At 34.0% G+C, this 18,776-nt stretch overlaps 3 protein-coding genes across 5 annotated transcripts; all 3 read left to right on the plus strand.

Annotated features, from left to right (window-relative positions):
- Positions 1-4,278: 4,278 nt before the first annotated feature.
- On the plus strand, positions 4,279-6,326 carry LOC107856725 (probable WRKY transcription factor 65). 3 transcript variants are annotated; one of them, XM_047398479.1, is made up of 3 exons: positions 4,279-4,552; positions 4,894-5,031; positions 5,643-6,326. In XM_047398479.1, the coding sequence occupies exons 1-3, from the start codon at positions 4,473-4,475 to the stop codon at positions 6,130-6,132; spliced, it is 708 nt and encodes a 235-aa protein (XP_047254435.1). In that variant the 5' UTR covers positions 4,279-4,472; the 3' UTR covers positions 6,133-6,326. The 3 variants fall into 3 exon arrangements, with proteins under 3 accessions (XP_047254435.1, XP_047254434.1, XP_047254438.1); XM_047398478.1 differs by having other exon boundaries at positions 4,316-4,552; positions 4,873-5,031; XM_047398482.1 differs by having other exon boundaries at positions 4,327-4,552; positions 4,898-5,031.
- A 5,443-nt stretch (positions 6,327-11,769) lies between these two features.
- On the plus strand, positions 11,770-12,108 carry LOC124898411 (uncharacterized mitochondrial protein AtMg00860-like). Its single transcript, XM_047412062.1, has one exon. The coding sequence runs from the start codon at positions 11,770-11,772 to the stop codon at positions 12,106-12,108; it is 339 nt and encodes a 112-aa protein (XP_047268018.1).
- Positions 12,109-12,696: 588 nt separating this feature from the next.
- Positions 12,697-13,551, plus strand: LOC124898413. Its single transcript, XM_047412064.1, has 2 exons — positions 12,697-12,915; positions 13,225-13,551. Exons 1-2 carry the CDS (start codon positions 12,697-12,699, stop codon positions 13,549-13,551), a joined length of 546 nt encoding a protein of 181 aa, XP_047268020.1.
- Positions 13,552-18,776: the final 5,225 nt, after the last annotated feature.

The following is an 18,776-nucleotide window of genomic DNA, read 5'->3' on the forward strand; positions in this document are numbered from 1 at the left end:
GGCTATATATGTAAGAAAAAAAATATTTTAATCATATTGAAAAATACTATTATTTATGTAATTAAATTTTAAGGATGACTTTTCAATATAATTTGCCCAAATAAAAGGGCAAAATAGACTCAATTGATAGACGAGAAGGACATTTTAGGTCCAATAGGTAAGTGAGAAGGGCATTTTTGGCCCAATAGGTAAACTGAAAGGGCATTTTAGTCCGAAAGGGCATTTTGGGCCCAATAGATAGACGGAGGGCGTTTTTACACCTTTTTACCTAGTTGAAGGGCATTTTAGGCTCCTTTCTGCTTAATTTATAAAATTTTCAAGAATCTTTTTTGGTGAATTAATAAAATTATCTTCTTACTAATGATTTTTTAATAACAGTATAAAATGAAATGTTCTCAACTAATATGGAACGAAAAGAGTACAAATTTACTAAGAAGATATAACATGATGCAATATCGAGGGTAAAATAGTCAAAATGCTTCCTTTAATAATGCTTTCTAAAAAACGTGTAAATAAAAATAAGATAATTATTTTAAAACGAAGAAAGTAATGTAAATGAACAATTATTACTTCCTTCATTTCAAAATATATTAAGAACTATTTTTCAATATTCAAAATAAATGAATTGTTCATTTTTCAAGAGGCATGTTAAAAATTTCTTCCAATTTACCTTTTTATTTAATAAAGTTCTTAAATACTTCACATTTTCTAGAATAGTAATTTAAGAATAATTAAAAGGATAATAATGAAAAGTAACCTACAATTTATATTCTAAATAATTTTTTTTAAGAAATGTATCCTACTTCAATTATTTAATTATTTTAAAATAAAAAAAATTATTATGTTAAAATGTCATACCACAAGGAATCTCTTTACCCTTGATCAAAGTTTCATGTTTGAACCAAAAAACAGAGAACCTTTTGTATGGAGTGCTTTATCTTCTTGTGGAATTTACCTGACACGAATTTACCTTCTTGAAATTAATTAATTAATTTCAAATACCGAATGATTTTTTTTTTCCCTTTAAAAAAGGAACTTTCGTCCGTCATATTATATTCTACTTCTGAGCGAATATTGAGTAGTTTATGATTACAGAGGATAGTGGGAAGGGTGAAAATATAGGCCTCAACTTTGATTTGTACTAAGTATTTTCGAACCTGTTGTTTTGCAACGTTGTGTGATCCTTTTTTATTGATGAATTAGTGCGTGTAAACCACGTACGTACACGTGTAAAAAAGTATTGATATAGCTATTCACGCATATAAATATCATTCACTTTCTTTATATTTATCTTATATTAAAAATAACTCACTTCCACCCTTAATTATCCAATTTCTCTTTAAAAAAAATTATATTTTTCAATTTTCCTCTACTCCAAAATAGTGAAAGGTTGAATTTTCGTCGATCAAGTAAGTCATTATCTAAAAAATTATATTTTTTGTTGTATGTTAAAAATATGAAATTATTTTTTTCCGATTAGTATTTCATAGTAGTTTTCGATTAGTATTTCTATTAGGATTTTGAGGAGACCCACATGCACAAATACATTTCTTATTATAATTAATGGAGTAAGAAATCACAATTTAAGTTAGGAGTGTACAAAAATTGAATCAATAAAAATGTTATTGATTTATCTTTATTAGGTTAACGATTTTTTAATGATTTTTTTTAAAAAATTACTGGGTTATTGATTCGATTTTAATTCTTTTTATTAGGTTATTGGATAAATCGATAACCCAATAAGATTATACTAAATAATTATTTTACATTTGGTTGCCTAAGATTCGGTTTCTTTTCATGTTAGTTACTACTTTTTCTAATTTATGAGTATTTTCTTATCGGTTAAATAAAAAATAAAATAGTTAGGGACTAAAAATCGATAATCAATATAACTATATTCTCTTTATTATAAGTATGTGTCTTAGTTTCTTTAGTATTTGTTTTGTTATTATTTTTTAAAATATTTGCTTCGATATTTAGAACATTTTTTAGCTACAATAACTCATATGATATATATAATTAAGATTACAAAATTGAAGGAGTTTCATAAAAATGGAAACTAGAGTTTTACATTGAATTAATAAACGGATGATTTTTTTTTTAGATTAATAAAAAAAAATTTACAAAATTAATAAACGGATGAAATTTTTATTTCATGAACTAATTAATAAACTGGAGTCTTATAAAATTAATAAGCGAATGATCTTTTTTTTAGATTGAAAGTAATGGAGGAAGAGGGATAATTGAATTTATTGAAAAAATAAAAGAAGATGATTTTTTTTTGTTTTTTATTTATCATTAAAAAAGTCTATTTGGTCAAAAAATCGCTCCATCACGCGTATGATGGAGTGTGACTACAAATATTTTGCCACATCAGCAAAAAAGAGCCACGCGACGTTGCAAAACAACAAGTTTGAGAGTACTTAGGACAAGTCAAAGTTTAGATGTATCATAAATAAAACGTGACAAGTTAGGAGGTAATCAATACTTCTCTCTTATTATTTAGGTTGACTTTAAACTTCTCAACTGGAAGGATGCCTCAGATTCAAACCTCATTGAGGTGAATTTTTATTTTTTCAATTTTCAGTTTTTAAATTTTTTAAGTATTCATTATCCTTAAATTTTGGGTCCGTCACTACCTTCTATATATAAAAGGGGAAAGAACAAAAATAACATCTAAAATTAAAAATCCAGTAAATAGTCATTAAGGGATGGCCGCACCCTTATTTATAGTTTTTTTTTTCAATATTATACGCATTGGTTGCACACTCAAAATTTTATTAGGATTAGGAATTGTTCCAATCATGAGAATGCGACTCCATTTAGGAATGCGTTAATAATGTCAAATGTGTATGTGCTTTTTTGACTTGAATTTGGAATTGGTACTTCTCCGTCATATTAACCGGCTATCCAATATTTCGTCCTTCTAGTTTTATGTAACATATTTTGATTGAGTATGAAATTTAAAAAATAAAAAAAAAGAGATTTAATAAAGATAAAAGTAAAATAATATCTTTAAATATTTATTAAATAAAAAAATGACATTCTTTTAAAACATATCCAAACTATTTTGCATTCATCAACATTATAAAATAACATACTAATTATTTTGTTTAGTTTTACTTATTTATACAATAAAATATAATATCATATACTTTTAATATAATACAATTGTTAAAGATATATATTTATATATAATAACGATACAGTTTCTATACATATACATATTCTATATAATAATTATAGCATTTTTATACATATTCTATACAATTTTTAACTACAGTTATTATTTAGATACACATTTCATACGACTCTATATAGTTTTTACATGCATTCTAAAAATGTATCAATCTAGTATAAGAGAGTATCAATTGAGTATATGGACACTGTCAGTGTATCAATTTAGTATAAAAGTGTATCAATGTGGTATAAAGGAGTATCAATTGAATATAGGTACTGTATGTGCCTCCATAGAATTTCCTTTCTCTTTTTTAAAAAGTATATCAATATAGTATAAAAGTGTATCAATGTAGTATAAAATTGTATCAATTAAATACAGAGACTTCATGTGTCCCAATTGGACTAAATGACTAAAAAGAAAAATTATTTTAACCGACTGGCTACAGCATGTCCACATTTTTAAATATGGACCATTTTTTTATAAAATGATCATACCATGTCCTTTTCTCTATATAAAATAGGAAAAATTTCAGAATTAACAACTCTGTAGCCTTAATTATAACTTTTATAGCAACAGTTTCATAATTACGAAAAATATCAAATTGTATTTGTATTTAAGTAAAATATTACTATATAAATACATATACAAATATATATGTATTACTCATAAATACATATGCACAACTGAAAAATACATATTCTTTTATTACTATAAAGTGAGTAAAATATTGCTACTTTTGTTATAAGTTATAATTTTTAAAAAATATTTCTATTTATTGTAATTATAGTCTTAAGAATACTAGTTTCTAAATTTTTCCTATAAAATAACATATCCTTTTATTTTTATTAAAATACTAAAATAAAATAATTTAGAACTAAGTAATATTTATAATCATACATAAAAATAAAATAATCTGATAACATATCTCAAAATTACTATCCTAACAACATAATCACATCAAATATCTCAAAATTATTATCCTAACAAGATAATCTGATGAAATAACTCGAAATTATAATCGTTATCTATCAACAAAATGATACGTATAGTTGAGTGGAGGCGTAGCTCTCTATAATTAATGGCATTGATAAAGATGGGAGTGAAAACAACTTGTTTAACGTGTAGTTTTGTCATTTCTCCATAGCCTACTTCATTCATTCATTCATTCACCTCCTCTCTCTCTCTCCTAATCAATTCAAGGCCTCCAGTATTTCTTTCATCTTTGTTGGTAGAAGCCAACAACACAAAACAAGAAGATCATATATATATATAGAGAGAGAGAGAGAGAGTCATGGGTAGAAGTAAGTCACTAAAATCACAGTCTAAAACTTCAAGGTTGATACAACCACAATTTGTTGCCTCCAAAAAGAGGTGATTCAACACACTTTCAATTCCCAAAACTCTACTAAGCTAGTGGTTCTCCATAGATTTTGAAAATTTAGCTTCAAATATATGTTTGTCTATGAATTATTTTCAAGTCTTCAAAAAGTGGCTCATACCAGTTTTTGTGACTTTCACTTACCAACTTCAAATATTTTTCAAGTAAAATGCATATCTAGAAGTTTTAAGTTTCAACTTCAAAATTTATCGGCAAATGGAGCATATATTTGTAGTTTGGTCATTGTTTTTTGTTTCCATACACAGAGATATGTGAGCATGAAAAGGGGACTTTTTTCTGTTTTTTCTGACAGCTCTGAGTGTCCTGATATTAGGAAGATTGGTCAGAAAGTTGTGTTCAAAGTGCAAATGGAAGGAAAAGCTATAAAGCAGAAAAATGAAGGGCCTCCTTCAGATTGTTGGTCCTGGAGAAAATATGGACAGAAACCCATTAAAGGTTCACCTTATCCCAGGTCAGTTGGATTTACTGTTCTCTTCTCCCATCCATAAATCTAAATATGCTCACTCTTATTTAATTTTCAGTTATCCAGGCTAACTCTACATGTAATTTTGAGCCTCTGTTGTTATCTTGATGTATTTGTTATGTAATTTTGAGCCTCTGTTGTTATCTTGATGTATTTGTTATGGTGGAAGTTACTTCCCGGAAAATATTTTCCACAAAGTTTTTTTTTCGCTTTTGATATATTGAAGTAGAAAATATCTTTGATCTTTTCAGTACTAAAGATTGATAGTGCGGCCCAGTGATCAATAAAGTGGACTAAGAGAAAAAAATATTAGGTGATTCTTTTCAACTATCCTAATCTTGATGGATAGAGTTACATGATATCTGTTGTTGATGGAGAGGTGTCAGGTATTCCGTCAAGGTGTGCGGAAGCTGATCCGAAAGAAAAAATCGCCTACGAAACTAAAATCTGAGATAATTTCGAAGGAAAAGGACTTCGCCGCAGAAGGATACAATAATCATGATGTATTTGCTCTCTGTGGAAATCATTTTCTTCCTTTGGGTGGAAAATATACATTTAATTATTTCACCAAACATTGAAATGGATGATATTGTATACAGGGGATACTACAGATGCAGCAGTTCAAAGGGTTGTTCAGCTAAAAAACAAGTAGAAAGGTGCAGTAAAGATGCATCCTTGTTCATCATCACATACACATCCAGCCATAATCATCCAGGTCCAAACTTGCCTAATAATAAAGACACAGTCACACATGATTCCACCGCGACTCTGCCGCAGCAAGATCGAGAACCAACAGTGGATAAAGACGTGCCCCTCAAAGATAATGGGGATAGTACTACTACTACTACTACTGCCACCAGCATCTCCCAAGGCATACCTGAAGAGAATTTGTTCACTGATAGTTTCTTGGGAACAATTTCATATGATGATTTTCTGCCCCTTTCTTACCCTCAACTAATGGAATTCCCAAAATCCGAATTGTCAGAAGAAAATGACTTCTATGATGAACTGGGAGAATTGCAACTACCTCCATCTTCTACGTCCTTCGCAGGCATTTTTGAGGAGGCAATCCTTGTAGATCCCTCTTAGTTGGTAAAATGCAAATATCAGTCACAGTTTCAGATAGGTAGTAGAATCTATTGAGTTTGTGAATCCTTGATGGATTTTGTTGCCATTAGGTCACTCAGCACATTTGTATATAATGATATCACCGGAAGGAAACATCAAACATTTCATTTGAGGTTGCACTTTTTGTAGCCATGTAAAGGGAACTGGTTCTTTTTTTTTTTTTTTTTCGAATAGCATAGACATGTTCATTTTGTTTTTAAGTTTGTAGCATGTTGTGTAACTTGATTCTTGTTCATTCTGGTGCTGTGTTTGGTAGAATAAAGCACTCAGTCACTTGCATGCTGTATTATTTCACTAGGTTACTAAAGACCTTTACATTCCACCAATATAAGTATCGAGTAACTTTAGCAACCAAGTACCCCGATAATTGTGATATCGTAAGATTGTCAATTTCTTGATGGGTTTTATCGTCATCCGTGAGGTCAAATCATGTCATTTAGCTCATTGTAGGTAAGATACTCCTAGAAGGACCATCAAACTTTCACTCTGTAGGCATGTAAAGGACACTAGGTGCTTTGATTATTCAATAGATGTGCATACCTCAATTATTTCGTCATGTAATTATCAAAATAAAAACATAAATATGCGCATGCCTTGATTATTTCATCGAGTATTGCTACTTTCTGCAGACACGTCTTCTCTAAAGCCACGAGGGTGGTGTCCAATGGTGGACACGTTTTTCATGGAGTGGTTTGATAAGATTGAGAAGATATATAGTATATTATACTAATAGGCAATAGGTGCGTGCAGCATAGATGTTGCCTTCTTTGGAATTTTGCTCCACTAATGGTTTAAAATGGGTATATGTTCTTATGCCAGAATCTGCATTTTAAAGGAGTTTTAGATACATTTGAAAATGCCAAATATGAATGACCCACACTCATGGACCCAACAAGGATGAAGGTAAAGGAAATTGTCCGCTAATGAAAGTATCTTTTTCAGATACAGGCCTACAGAGACAGTACCTACAGTTGGAATTATTTGGCCTTGAATCAATTGTGCGTACAGCCTGTTTATGTATTTGTGACTTACAAGTAACAATTTACCTTAGCTACGAGCTGTGAGGAGTTCTTTCTCTAGAGACATGTCGGTTTGATGCTAGAGAAAGCGTTCTTAGAAGGGGGAATTGTAGAATTACACAGCCAAAGAAAGGGGAAGGATTTGGATTTCTTGAATGAATCATAAGTACAGCTTTGTCCTATATTTACACAAGTATTAGGCAGATTGTTCTATATTTACGCAAGTATTAGGAGAGGAGTTCTGCAATACATCAAGAAAGTTGTCTCCTAATACACTATGTAACCTAAGTCTTTTGAGTTGGACATAAACTAGGATATATACATTGAGTCCTATTGAAACTCTACACTAAGTCTAGTGTCTCGATACTACCCCTCAAGCTAGTGAGGAGGTGGAATGCATACTCCTAGCTTGCTTCTAAATCTGACAAACTCTTCACTGGTCAAGGTCTTGGTGTGATATTCTGGTCCTTTGATTGAACAAAATGTATCACAAGATGTCTTCGTGCCACTTTTTCCCTAACAACTTGATAATCCATTTCCACATATTTGATCTAGCATGTAGGAAAAGATTTACAGTCATGTACAATGCATAGATGTTGTCACAATGCATTGTTGGTATGGCCTTCAGATATACACCAATGTCCCTTAGTAGGTTATCCATGTAAGTTTTGCTGCTGTAGAAGCTAGTGCCTTGTACTCTGCCTCAACACTCGACCTTGATACTGTATGTTGCTTTGTAGATGCCCAAGAAATGAAATTTGCTCCTATGTATACTGAATATCCTCATTGTGGTTGCACAACTTTCCCAATCTGCATTCGAGAATCCATATAGTCTGAGAGGTGATCTGGCTAGCAATCTCAGACTAAACTGAGATGTTCCCTTTACATACCTGAGGATCCTCTTTATAGCTTGGAGATATTCACTATTTGGAGCTTGCATGAATTGACTAACCAAGTTTACTTACTGCATGTGATATATCAGGTCTGGTCAGTGTGAGATATTGGAGACTTCCTACAGTACTTCTGTATGAAGAGGCATCAACTGCACTGCATGTGACCTATTGCAGTTCATTCTTTTGTGCTAATGGTGTGCTGATTGGCTTGGCAAGTGCCATGTATGTCTTCTGTAGTAACTCAACTGCATACTTCCCCTGACTCAGATGGATACCTCTTTTGAAGTATTTTACTTCAATTCCTAGAAAGAAGTGTAGTGGTCCAAGATCCTTCATAGCAAACTCATCTGCAAGGCCTGTGATGGTATATATGATAAGTTCACTTGAGCTTCCCATGATTATTATATCATCCACATACAACAGAAGTAGAATAGTTCCTTTACTACACTGTAATATGAATGGGGAGGAATCTATTTTACTACATTTGATGCTAAGATAGAGTAGATGGAGACTGAACCTATCAAACCAGGCCCTAGGTGCCTGCTTAAAACCATATAATGCCCTAAAGAAGACAAACATGGTTTGGATACTTATGATCAATGAATGAAACAATGTGGTTGACTCATGTATACTTCCTCTTGGAGATGTCCATGTATGAAGGCATTTTTCATATCTAGTTGTTTGACATGCCAATGTAGGCTATCAGCTACTGATGGAATCACTTTTATAGTAGTAGCCTTAACTACTGGACTAAAGGTCTCCTCAAAATCAATGTCCTTAAGTTGTGAGTGCCTTTTTGCAACCAATCTGCCTTTGTACCTAACAATAGTGCCATCAATATTTAGCTTAGTCTTGAATACTCATTTAGAACCTACTACATTCATGCCTTTAGTTCTAGATACAAGTATCCAGGTCTAATTCTTGTATAATGCATCAATTTTTTCTTTCATTGTTGTATGCCAAAGGGGAGTAATGAGTGCTTGACCTATAATTTTAGGCTCCAGTTTAAACTTTCTTCCATCAGTGGTGTGATACAATGCTGAGAAGAAAAGAGTAATCAAGTAACAAGAAGAAGTTGCAACAATCCAGAAAATTTAAAAGACAATTATTATTGTGTAGTCACAGAATTAGTTACTACTCTGTTCACAAGTTAGTTACTTAGTTGTTAGATAGTTAGTTGTTAAGCTACTAAGTGTAACTTGGTCTTAGCTAAGTGAGCATTATAAATACTCTGATGTATTCAGTTGTAACATTCATTCAAATAATACAACATTTAGGTTCTCCCTAATTTCTCTTTTCTTTGCTTTTTCTCGGCTAAATCCCTAAGTTCAGTTTCATCTTCTTCGAGTATTCTACTCCTAGACAAACAAATTCTACTTCAATTACTTGTTATTATATCAGTTGGTATCAGATCCACTGATTCTCAGCTCAAGCAATCATGGTAGCTTGCGATAAAAACCCAGATAAATCGATTGGAGAAATGAAAGGTAAGCTTTCTCTGATTCAAGATCAGTTGTAGAAATTAATGGAGAAAATGTCGAGCATTTATGAGAGAAACATTCAAGCTGATAAGGAGCTTCTAGGGATCAAGGAAACCCTTGGATCCATGGTGTCGAAGGAAAAAGATAAGGACCAAAGAAGAGCTGAATCTTCAACTATTAGAAGTTGCCTAGTAAATATACAGCCTGAAAGAAGGAATAAGGAATTCCATAGAACTGGCAATGCAATTGGAGGTAATGGCCAATTCTTTACTCGATATTCTAAGATAGGATTCTTTTATTTTTTTGGTTCTGATTTGCGTACTTGATTGTACAAAGTTGATAAAAAAATTCTATGGAAGAAATTCCTTTTGAACTAAGGGTTAAAGTAGCCTCAATTTATGTAGATGGTAATGCTATTGTTTGGCATATATCATATATGAATTTCCGGCCTTTCTCAAATGATATATCATAGACTGAGTATGTTTTAGCCTTGAATGAGAGGTTTGGGATGGATTTGAGGATCCAATGGAAGCATTGAAAAACCTCAGGCAAACTGGTAGTGTTAAGGCTTACCAAGCTGAATTTGATAGATTGTTGACTGCAGTTAATCTTTCAAAGAAGAATTCTATAAGTTGTTATCTGGGTGGGTTGAAACCTGAGTTGAATAGGGCAGTTAAGATTCAAGCACCAAAAACATTGTCATAGGTCTATAAGATTTCTAGGTTACGGGAAGAGGTATTTGAAGCATAAGCTAGTTGTTGGGGTTTAAAGGCAATAAAAAAAAAGGGGTACTGCTATTATACCCACTCCACCTTCTTTTAAAAATAATAACTATCAGAAATATACCTTTCAGCCTGCTACACTTAAACCAAATAAATTCAAAAAATTGACTACTGCAGAACTAGATGCTAAAAGGGCTAAAGGCCTGTGTTTCTTTTGTGATGACAAGTATGTTGTTGGCCATAACTGTAGAGTCATGACTATTTTATTACAGGCTTTCACAGGTATCAATGGTTATCAAACTATTAGGGTAACTGATTATCATGACAGGAGGCCCTTGCAGGTCTTAATTGACACTGGGAGCACCCACAACTTCATAGATCAAGAAATGGCTAAGAAGCTAGGGTGCAAGACTTGTGATATTTTTGTGCAGTCTGTTAGTGTAGCTGATGAAAGGCAGGTGCAAACTACTTCTGTTTATAAGAATTTGCAATGGTTACTTTAGGGTACTACTTTTGCATCTGACTTTCTATTGTTGTCATCGGGCAATATGGATATTGTATTGGGTGTGCAGTGGCTAAACACTCTTAGTAGAATTCCTTTTTACTTAAAAAATAGGACTATAGAGTTCAGATACCAAGGAAAGAAGTATGTGTTGAGGGGAGTAACTAGTCAGCTCAAATCTTTGAAAACTGGTTCCTTACTTAAAGGTGGAGAATCTGAAGCTCATTTCTATATTATGGATATCATTGATGTTACAGTTTCTATTACTTATTGATGCAACATTCAAGATACACAAGGTGTTGAGATATATCCCGAGTTGTCTGCCCTTGTACATCAGTTTTCTATTATTTTTTAACCTCCAACTACATTACCACCTCATAGAGGTCCTTTTGATCATAGAATACCTCTTATAGGTTCTACAATTCCAGTCAATAAAAGATCATATAGATAACCTGGTGTGAAGAAGGACATTATTAAAAAGGTTGTTCAGGAAGTGCTTGATCAAGGAGTAATCTAGCATAGTACTAGCCCCTATGCTTCTCCCGTGGTGTTAGTTGGGAAGAAAGATAGTACATGGAGGTTATGTGTAGATTATAGAGAGTTAAATCAGTTGACAATCAAAGAAAAATTTCCTATTCCTACCATTGAAAATTTGTTGGATGAATTATGTGGTGCACTGTGTTTTCAAAAATAGACTTGAGAGCTAGATATCACCAGCTTAGAATGCTTGATCGTGACACACATAAGACAACCTTCAAAACTCATAAAGGACATTATGAATTTTTAGTAATGCCCTTTGGTTTAACCAATACTCCTTCTTCTTTACAGAGCTTAATGAATGATGTTTTCAAGCCCTTATTAAGAAAGTCTGTGTTGGTTTTCTTCGATGATATCTTAACCTTTAGCAAGTCTATGTCATCTAATATTACTGATGTTCAGGAGCTGTTTGAGCTTATGGTTCACCATCAGTAGTATGTTAAAATGTCTAAGTGGACGTTAGGAGTTCCTACGATTGAATACTTAGGCTATGTGATTAGTGCACAATGTGTAGCAACAGATCCTAAGAAGATACAAGATGTTCAACAATGGCTTATTCCTAGAAATCTTAAACAGCTGAGGGGTTTTATTGGTTTAGCAGGATATTACAGAAGACTTATAAAAGGTTTTGGTGTTGTTTGTAGACTATTGCATGACCTTCTCAAGAAGGGAGGATTTTTATGGACTGAGGATGCTACTAGAGCATTTAAGGAGCTTAAAAGTGTCTTGGTCTCTGCTCATGTGTTAGCTATGCCTGATTATGCTTTAACTTTTTATGGTTGAAATAAATGTTAGTGGTAAGAGTATTGGAGTTGTGTTGATGAAAGAAGGGCATCCACTTGCTTACATTAGAAAATATTTAGCACCTAAACATCGGGCTATGAGTGTTTATGATATAGAGCTATTAGCTTTGCGATTTGTTATCTCTAAATGGTCTAGTCATTTGTTAGGCAGAAGGTTTATTGTCAAAACTGACCAGAAAACACGCAAATACTTACTAAATCAGTCTATTCATACTGAATTTCAAGTGGCTTGCATATCCAAGTTAATGGCATTTGATTTTTGTATTGAGTATAAAAAGGGGTGGAAAATAAAGTTGATGCTTTATCCAGGAAACCTAATGCTGAGATGTTAGCAATCTCTGTGTTAGGTCCTCATGGTGATCTATTGGATAGAATTAGACATTCTTGGACCGCTGATCAATACTTATAAGATATCATTACTAGAGTTCAACTTTCACCTTATAAATCTTTCACTTTTCTTAACAATCAATTGAGGTAGAAAGGAAAGTTAGTGGTTGGTAATAATGAGCATCTCAAGAAGGATATTATCTCACTATGGCATGTCTCTACTCAAGGGGATCACTCTAGCATGGATGCCACCATTAAAAGGCTCCAATCTTTGTTCTATTGGAAAGACTTGATGCATGACACCAAGAACTTTGTTAATAGATATGATATTTACCAGAGGCAGAAATATGATATGGCTGCAAGTTCAGGTTTACTACAACCCTTATTTGTACCTGATGGTGTTTTGACAGATGTCTATTTGGATTTTGTTGAGAGGTTGCCTAAATCTAAGAAAAATAAGGTGATTTTACTGATAGTAGATAGACTGAGCAAGTATGGTCATTTTTTTCCCTTAGCACACCCATACACAACTCAGTCGGTTGCACAATATTTCGTTGACAACATCTTCAAACTGTATGGTATGCCCAACACACTAACAAGTAATAGACATCCTATTTTCCTTAGTAGTTTTTGGGAAGAATTATTCAATTTACAAGGGGTTCAGCTGCAGATATCTACAGCATACCATCCTCAAACTAATAGTCAAACAGAAGTGTTGAATAGAACCATAGAGACGTACTTAAGGTGTTTTTGATTTGACAATCCAAAGGATTGGTGCTCTTATTTGCCATTGGCTGAATGGTGGTATAATACCACCTATCGTGCTGCTATTAAGTGCACACCTTATAATGCTTTATATGGTCATAAACCTCTCATTAATATTTCCTACTTGACAGGAGAAGCCTCTACTGAGATGGTTGACAGATCCTTGGCTGCTAGAGAAGTTGTTATAGAGTTGTTGAGGTTTTATAAACACAGGGCCCAGCAAAAGATGAAGGACATTGCTGATAAACATAAGTCGGAGAGATCATTTGCGGTTGGTAACTGGGTCTACTTGAAACTTCAACCCTATAGACATGTGGCTTTGGCTGTGTGACCCTTTTCTAAGATAGTTGCTAAGTACTATGGCCCCTATGTTGTTGATGCTAAGGTTGGTGCAGTAGCTTATAGGTTGTTGCTTCCTTTTAATGTTCTCATTCACCCAGTCTTTCATGTTTCTCAATTAAAGAGGTGTCATAAAGTTTCTTCCAGCATTCACCATCCTCTTATTATTCAGATGTCAAGTCCACACTGTTCTAAACCTAAAGCTATTATAGATAGAATGTTGATTAAGAGAGGTAATAGAGCTGTTGGTCAAGTTCTAGTGAAGTGGTCAGACATCACGAATTTACAGGCTACTTGGGAACTTGAGTCTGAATTGATGCATAGGTTCCCTACATTTCATTCTTGAGGTAAGGATCTACTTTTGCGGAGGGTATTGATACAATGCTGAGAATAAAAGAGTAATCAAGTAACAATAAGCAATTGCAGAAGTGCAAAAAATTTAAAAGACAGTTATTACTGTCCAGTCACAGAATTAGTTACTACTCTATTCATAAGTTAGTTACTTAGTTATTAGATAGTTAGTTGTTAAGCTACTAAGTGTAACTGATCTTAGCTAAGTGAACATTATAAATACTCTGATGTATTCAGTTATAACATTCATGCAAATAACACAATATTCAGTTTCTTTCTAATTTCTCTCTTCTCTATTTTTTCTCGGTTAAAGCCCTGAGTTCAGTTTCATCTTCATCGACTAATCTACTCCTAGATTAATAAATTCCACTTTAATTACTTGTTATTGCATCATGGTGTATGGATTATAGACATCTTCTTAGATTTCTGCCTTGTGAACATATATGGCCCTCCTCTGCATCTCCTTGTGTACCTATATTTTTATTATATAGAGGTACCATATTGTCATCATGTTAATCAGTTGTAAATAAGCTTTCTAAATCAACCTCTTGTTGTATTCCCTAAGGGTCTTGTACTGATCCCTGCTTATTTGTTGGTTGATTTTTATTCTCTAAGTTCTCGACAACCTGTACATCACTATATTCACTATGATGGTCTACATCAGTCTCTTGTTGGTGATTAGCAGCAGTGTTTACTGGTGCAATTTGAGTAGTTTGTTTCATTAACACATCTGGATCAGTTTGATGATCCAACGAAATTTCTCTTAAGGTTATAGTGTTAGTGAAGGTATCACTTGAGTCATGTTTATCATCTGTTTTTCTACACATTAGAGAAAAACTCAAGGAAAGTAGCAAGATGAGGTTTAGAATGGTGTTATTAAACTGATCTGTCTGAGCATAGGGAAGACAAGAGATGACATGTCTAGATACATAAACACTTATAGTTTGTGGATGATAACACTTGTACCCTTTTTGCAAGATGCTATATCCAATAAATACATAGGGGTATGTCTTAGGTGAAAACTTATTTTGCCCCTTTAGTAGGGATGGCAATGGGGTAGGGCGGGTGCGGGGCAGTGCAGGTTTTAGGATATGTGGGGCGGTTTGGACTTTAGGCTATGTGGGTGCGGTGGGGGGTTTTAGGCTATATTGGTGCGGAACGAGTTGAAGTAAGTTTTTTTTAAATGATGCGGGGTGGGTTGCGGGTATATGTGGGTTTAAATTTGATACAAGTACGACCATGGGGATGGACGTGTGAAAGTGTAATAAACCCGAGGCTTGAAGTGTGCAATAAAAATGCAAAAGAGGGCCTAAAACAGACATCAAAACTGAACCTAAACTACACTCCATGGGCGGTATTTTGAGGCTTTTCATTAAGGGGAAATTTGGTCATTTTGTATTCTAGTTGTAACTTAGTATAAATAGAACATTGTAGGTCATTTTGTCGTAGACTTTGATGATATTTGTAAGTTGTATAACACTTTGAAAGACAAGTCCTCTCTTCTCTTTAAGAGGCAACCCAAAACTAGGGTGATACTAGTGTGGAATCACTAGTGTTGCATTCATGGCTTGAGACGTTGGTGTTTAGGGGAGGTAAAGTCCCTCCTGTGTCAACGTAGGAGTTAGATTAACCGTTGTGTGTAGCGTTAAGGGTCCAAGAGTATCACATGTTCTTGGGTTCTTAATATTATACCAACTAAGGTCTAGCTATCTATCCTTTGTTCATTTTATTCTTATAATTATTTGTACTAGTTTGTTCTCGTTTCTAGGGAAACCGTGAGTTATTGTTACAATATTGTTTTGTTTTTGTTCTTATTTTGTAAGTTAGTTTGGTTGTTGGCTTTCTTGGTGTGTTAAACACCTTGTAATCTCTAATTCTTGCTCTTATTTATTGAATTCGAGAGTGGTCACCTAAAAAGGTACTTGATTCTTCAAATTGTGGACTATTTTGGTGTTTGTTTAGTGCCTTCCTTGTCGATATTGTATCATTTGGTATCAAAGCATGGCTTGATCTTGTTCCTACAAGATCAAATCTTGGGCTTGCTTGTTAGAAAAAAAAGTATTCTTGTGTTTTTGTTCTTGGCTGAGAGGTGTAGACCTTGTTGTTATTGTTTTGGCCAAGAGTTTGTGACTAGATCTAGTATAAATTTTTTTTGTCTAGTGTGTTTCTTGTGTTGTTTTCTTTCTTACTAACACAAAAGGTGTCTAGATCTAAAGTTGAGCTTATAATATTGACATAGTTGTTGTAAACTTAAAGTGGTCGTGTGTTAAACCTTGAAGTTAGTCGTGTTGTGTGTTGTTGTTTGACGTTGGAGTGGACATTGTTGGTATGTTGTGGTGGTGTTCTTGAAGGTTGTTGTTGTGTTCATCTTGTTCTTCACCTAGTCTTATAACTTAACCAACAAAAAGTGCAAAATAGATTCAAAGAGGTGAAGATAAAAGTTGTAAAGTTTTTTTGTGAGAAAACTTAAGCCCATCACTTCCTAGACTTGACATCTACTTTCCACCAACTTTTTCTTGTTTCAAGGGACCTTGTTTTGTGGGATTAGTACAAGTCAAGTCACATCTTTTTGGAGGTTGGACTTAAAAGGGGTTTAAGACTTATACTTTCCCTCCAAAACCAATTGTCTTTCATTTCAAATTATGTGAAGATTAAAATTTCAAATTTGTGACTAAAGTTGTGTAGGACCGAGACCAATTGTATGCTTCCACATCACCCTAATTACTGTTCACCGTCAATATTAAGCTCAAATTTGGATTTTTCTAGTCTCTAATTGTTGATTCTTGTTTTTATTAGTTGATCCTAGAACCAATTAACAAACTAGTAAATTCTTACTAGATTATCAATTAGTCCTTTGAATCCATTGTTCATGCCTATGTTTCTTTTGTGCTTTTGTCATTTTTAAAATCGTAGTACTTCTTGGTTCAAGTTCGGACATTACTTTCCTTGAGTCTTCAAACAAGGAATCCATTCCGACCAAGGAGTAGACTTACCCCTCGACTCATCATGAACTATGAGCTGACTTGCAACACTTGTGAATCCAAGTGTGTGACGATCAAGTATGTGGGAGTATGGTGAGGTTGTTTCGAACTAACTTGTGTTTTACTTTGTAAGCTTGTTCTTTTTTTTTTTCTAGGTACAATTACAAGGGAACTCGTGGCTTCAACCTCTCAACCCATGGACAACAATACCACCAATGTCATTTTGGCCGACCTTGACACTATGTCCCGAGACCTAGCTATGACAAATGAAAGGTTGGATCGTATGGTAGGTCAAAGGGAGCAAGTGGGTTGTCCAGACACACGTCAAGAGGAAGGTCGTAGCTCATGTGAGGTACGAGGTAAAAATACTATTTCCTACACTCTTATGAACTTAGAATATTGTGTTGTGGCTAGTAAGAGCCAAGTAGGTGTAGTTGCAGCTTTGCCTAGGGTAGAGATGCTCGGGTCTCCTTTTTGTGATACTCTCAGTATTGTTAGATTGCATGAGGACCAAACTCTTATTGTAGGTACGCAAGCACTAGTTGATTCTTTAGATGATGAAATTGATTCTCCCCGTGAGAATGATTTGTGTCCATCTAGTGCTAGCACTTATAACTTGACTAAGGTTCTATTATCAAGTGACAAGAGTATTCACACACTAGTTGACCCTTGTGAAAACCAAGTTAGGTCTACGTTGGTATATGAGTTTCCAACAACTAGTGAGGTTGTGGACAATGATCAATCGGGTGGAAATGACCTTGACGTGCTTGATTGTTTAGGAAACCCGAATTATGATTGTCTTGGTAAAGATGGTTTTGCTTGTGATCCCTTTGCTGCCCATGATGGTTTATGTCTATGTAGGGACTAGTCTCTTGAAAGAGAAGGCGTTGCATACTTAGAAATTCCATCTACTTCTTCTTTATGTGTTTCCTATGTTAAGCCTACTAGTGTTCTTAGATTTAAAACTAGTGAGTACATGCATAAGGAGACCATAGTTGGAGTTGACTCGTATGACACATTTCTTTATACTCTTTGTGCTTATGATATTTTACATAGGGATATAGAGGGTATGCCTAATTTTGAAGACGACACCTTAGGGGAAAGTGAGAATGGCCGAGGCCTAAGTCCTTGGTTACTCCACCCATTTGATCTCGGTACAATCTTAGGGTGGGAAAGGATTACTCTTTCCCTATTTTCCTTTTGTCTTGATGCTTGCTCGATCCACCTCCTTTGTAGCATTTGTACTAATATTTTCATGATTAAAACAAAGGACCTGTGGCTATACTTTAAGTTTGTTCCGCCTTGACATGGCATGTTGATGTGTTATTTTTTTGCTAACCCTGACCCCTCATGTCATGAGGATGTGTGCTTATTTATCTTCTCTTGATTTTGCAAAGTACGGATTGGAGGTCGAATTTTTTTTTAAGAAGGAGAGGATGATACAAGTACGACCACGAGGATGGACGTGTGAAAGTGTAATGAACCCGAGGCTTGGAGTGTGCAAGAAAAATGCAAAAGAGGGCCTAAAACACACACCAAAATCGAACCTACACTACACACCATGGACGACATTTTGAGGCTTTTCATTAAAGGGCAATTTGGTTATTTTGTATTCTAATTGTAACCTAGTATAAATAGAACATTGTAGGTCATTTTGTCTTAGACTTTGATGATATTTGTAAGTTGTATAACACTTTGAAAGACAAGTCCTCTCTTCTCTTTAGGAGGCAACCCAAAACTAGGGTGATAATAGTGTGGAATCACTAGTATTGCATTCATGGCTTGAGAAGTTGGTGTTTAGGGGAGGTAAAGTCCCTTTTGTGTCAACGTAGGAGTTAGGTTAACTATTGTGTATAGTGTTAAGGGTCCAAGAGTATCACATGTT

Source organism: Capsicum annuum, chromosome 1 (assembly GCF_002878395.1).
Source record: "Capsicum annuum cultivar UCD-10X-F1 chromosome 1, UCD10Xv1.1, whole genome shotgun sequence".
NCBI classification, from domain to species: Eukaryota; Viridiplantae; Streptophyta; class Magnoliopsida; order Solanales; family Solanaceae; genus Capsicum; species Capsicum annuum.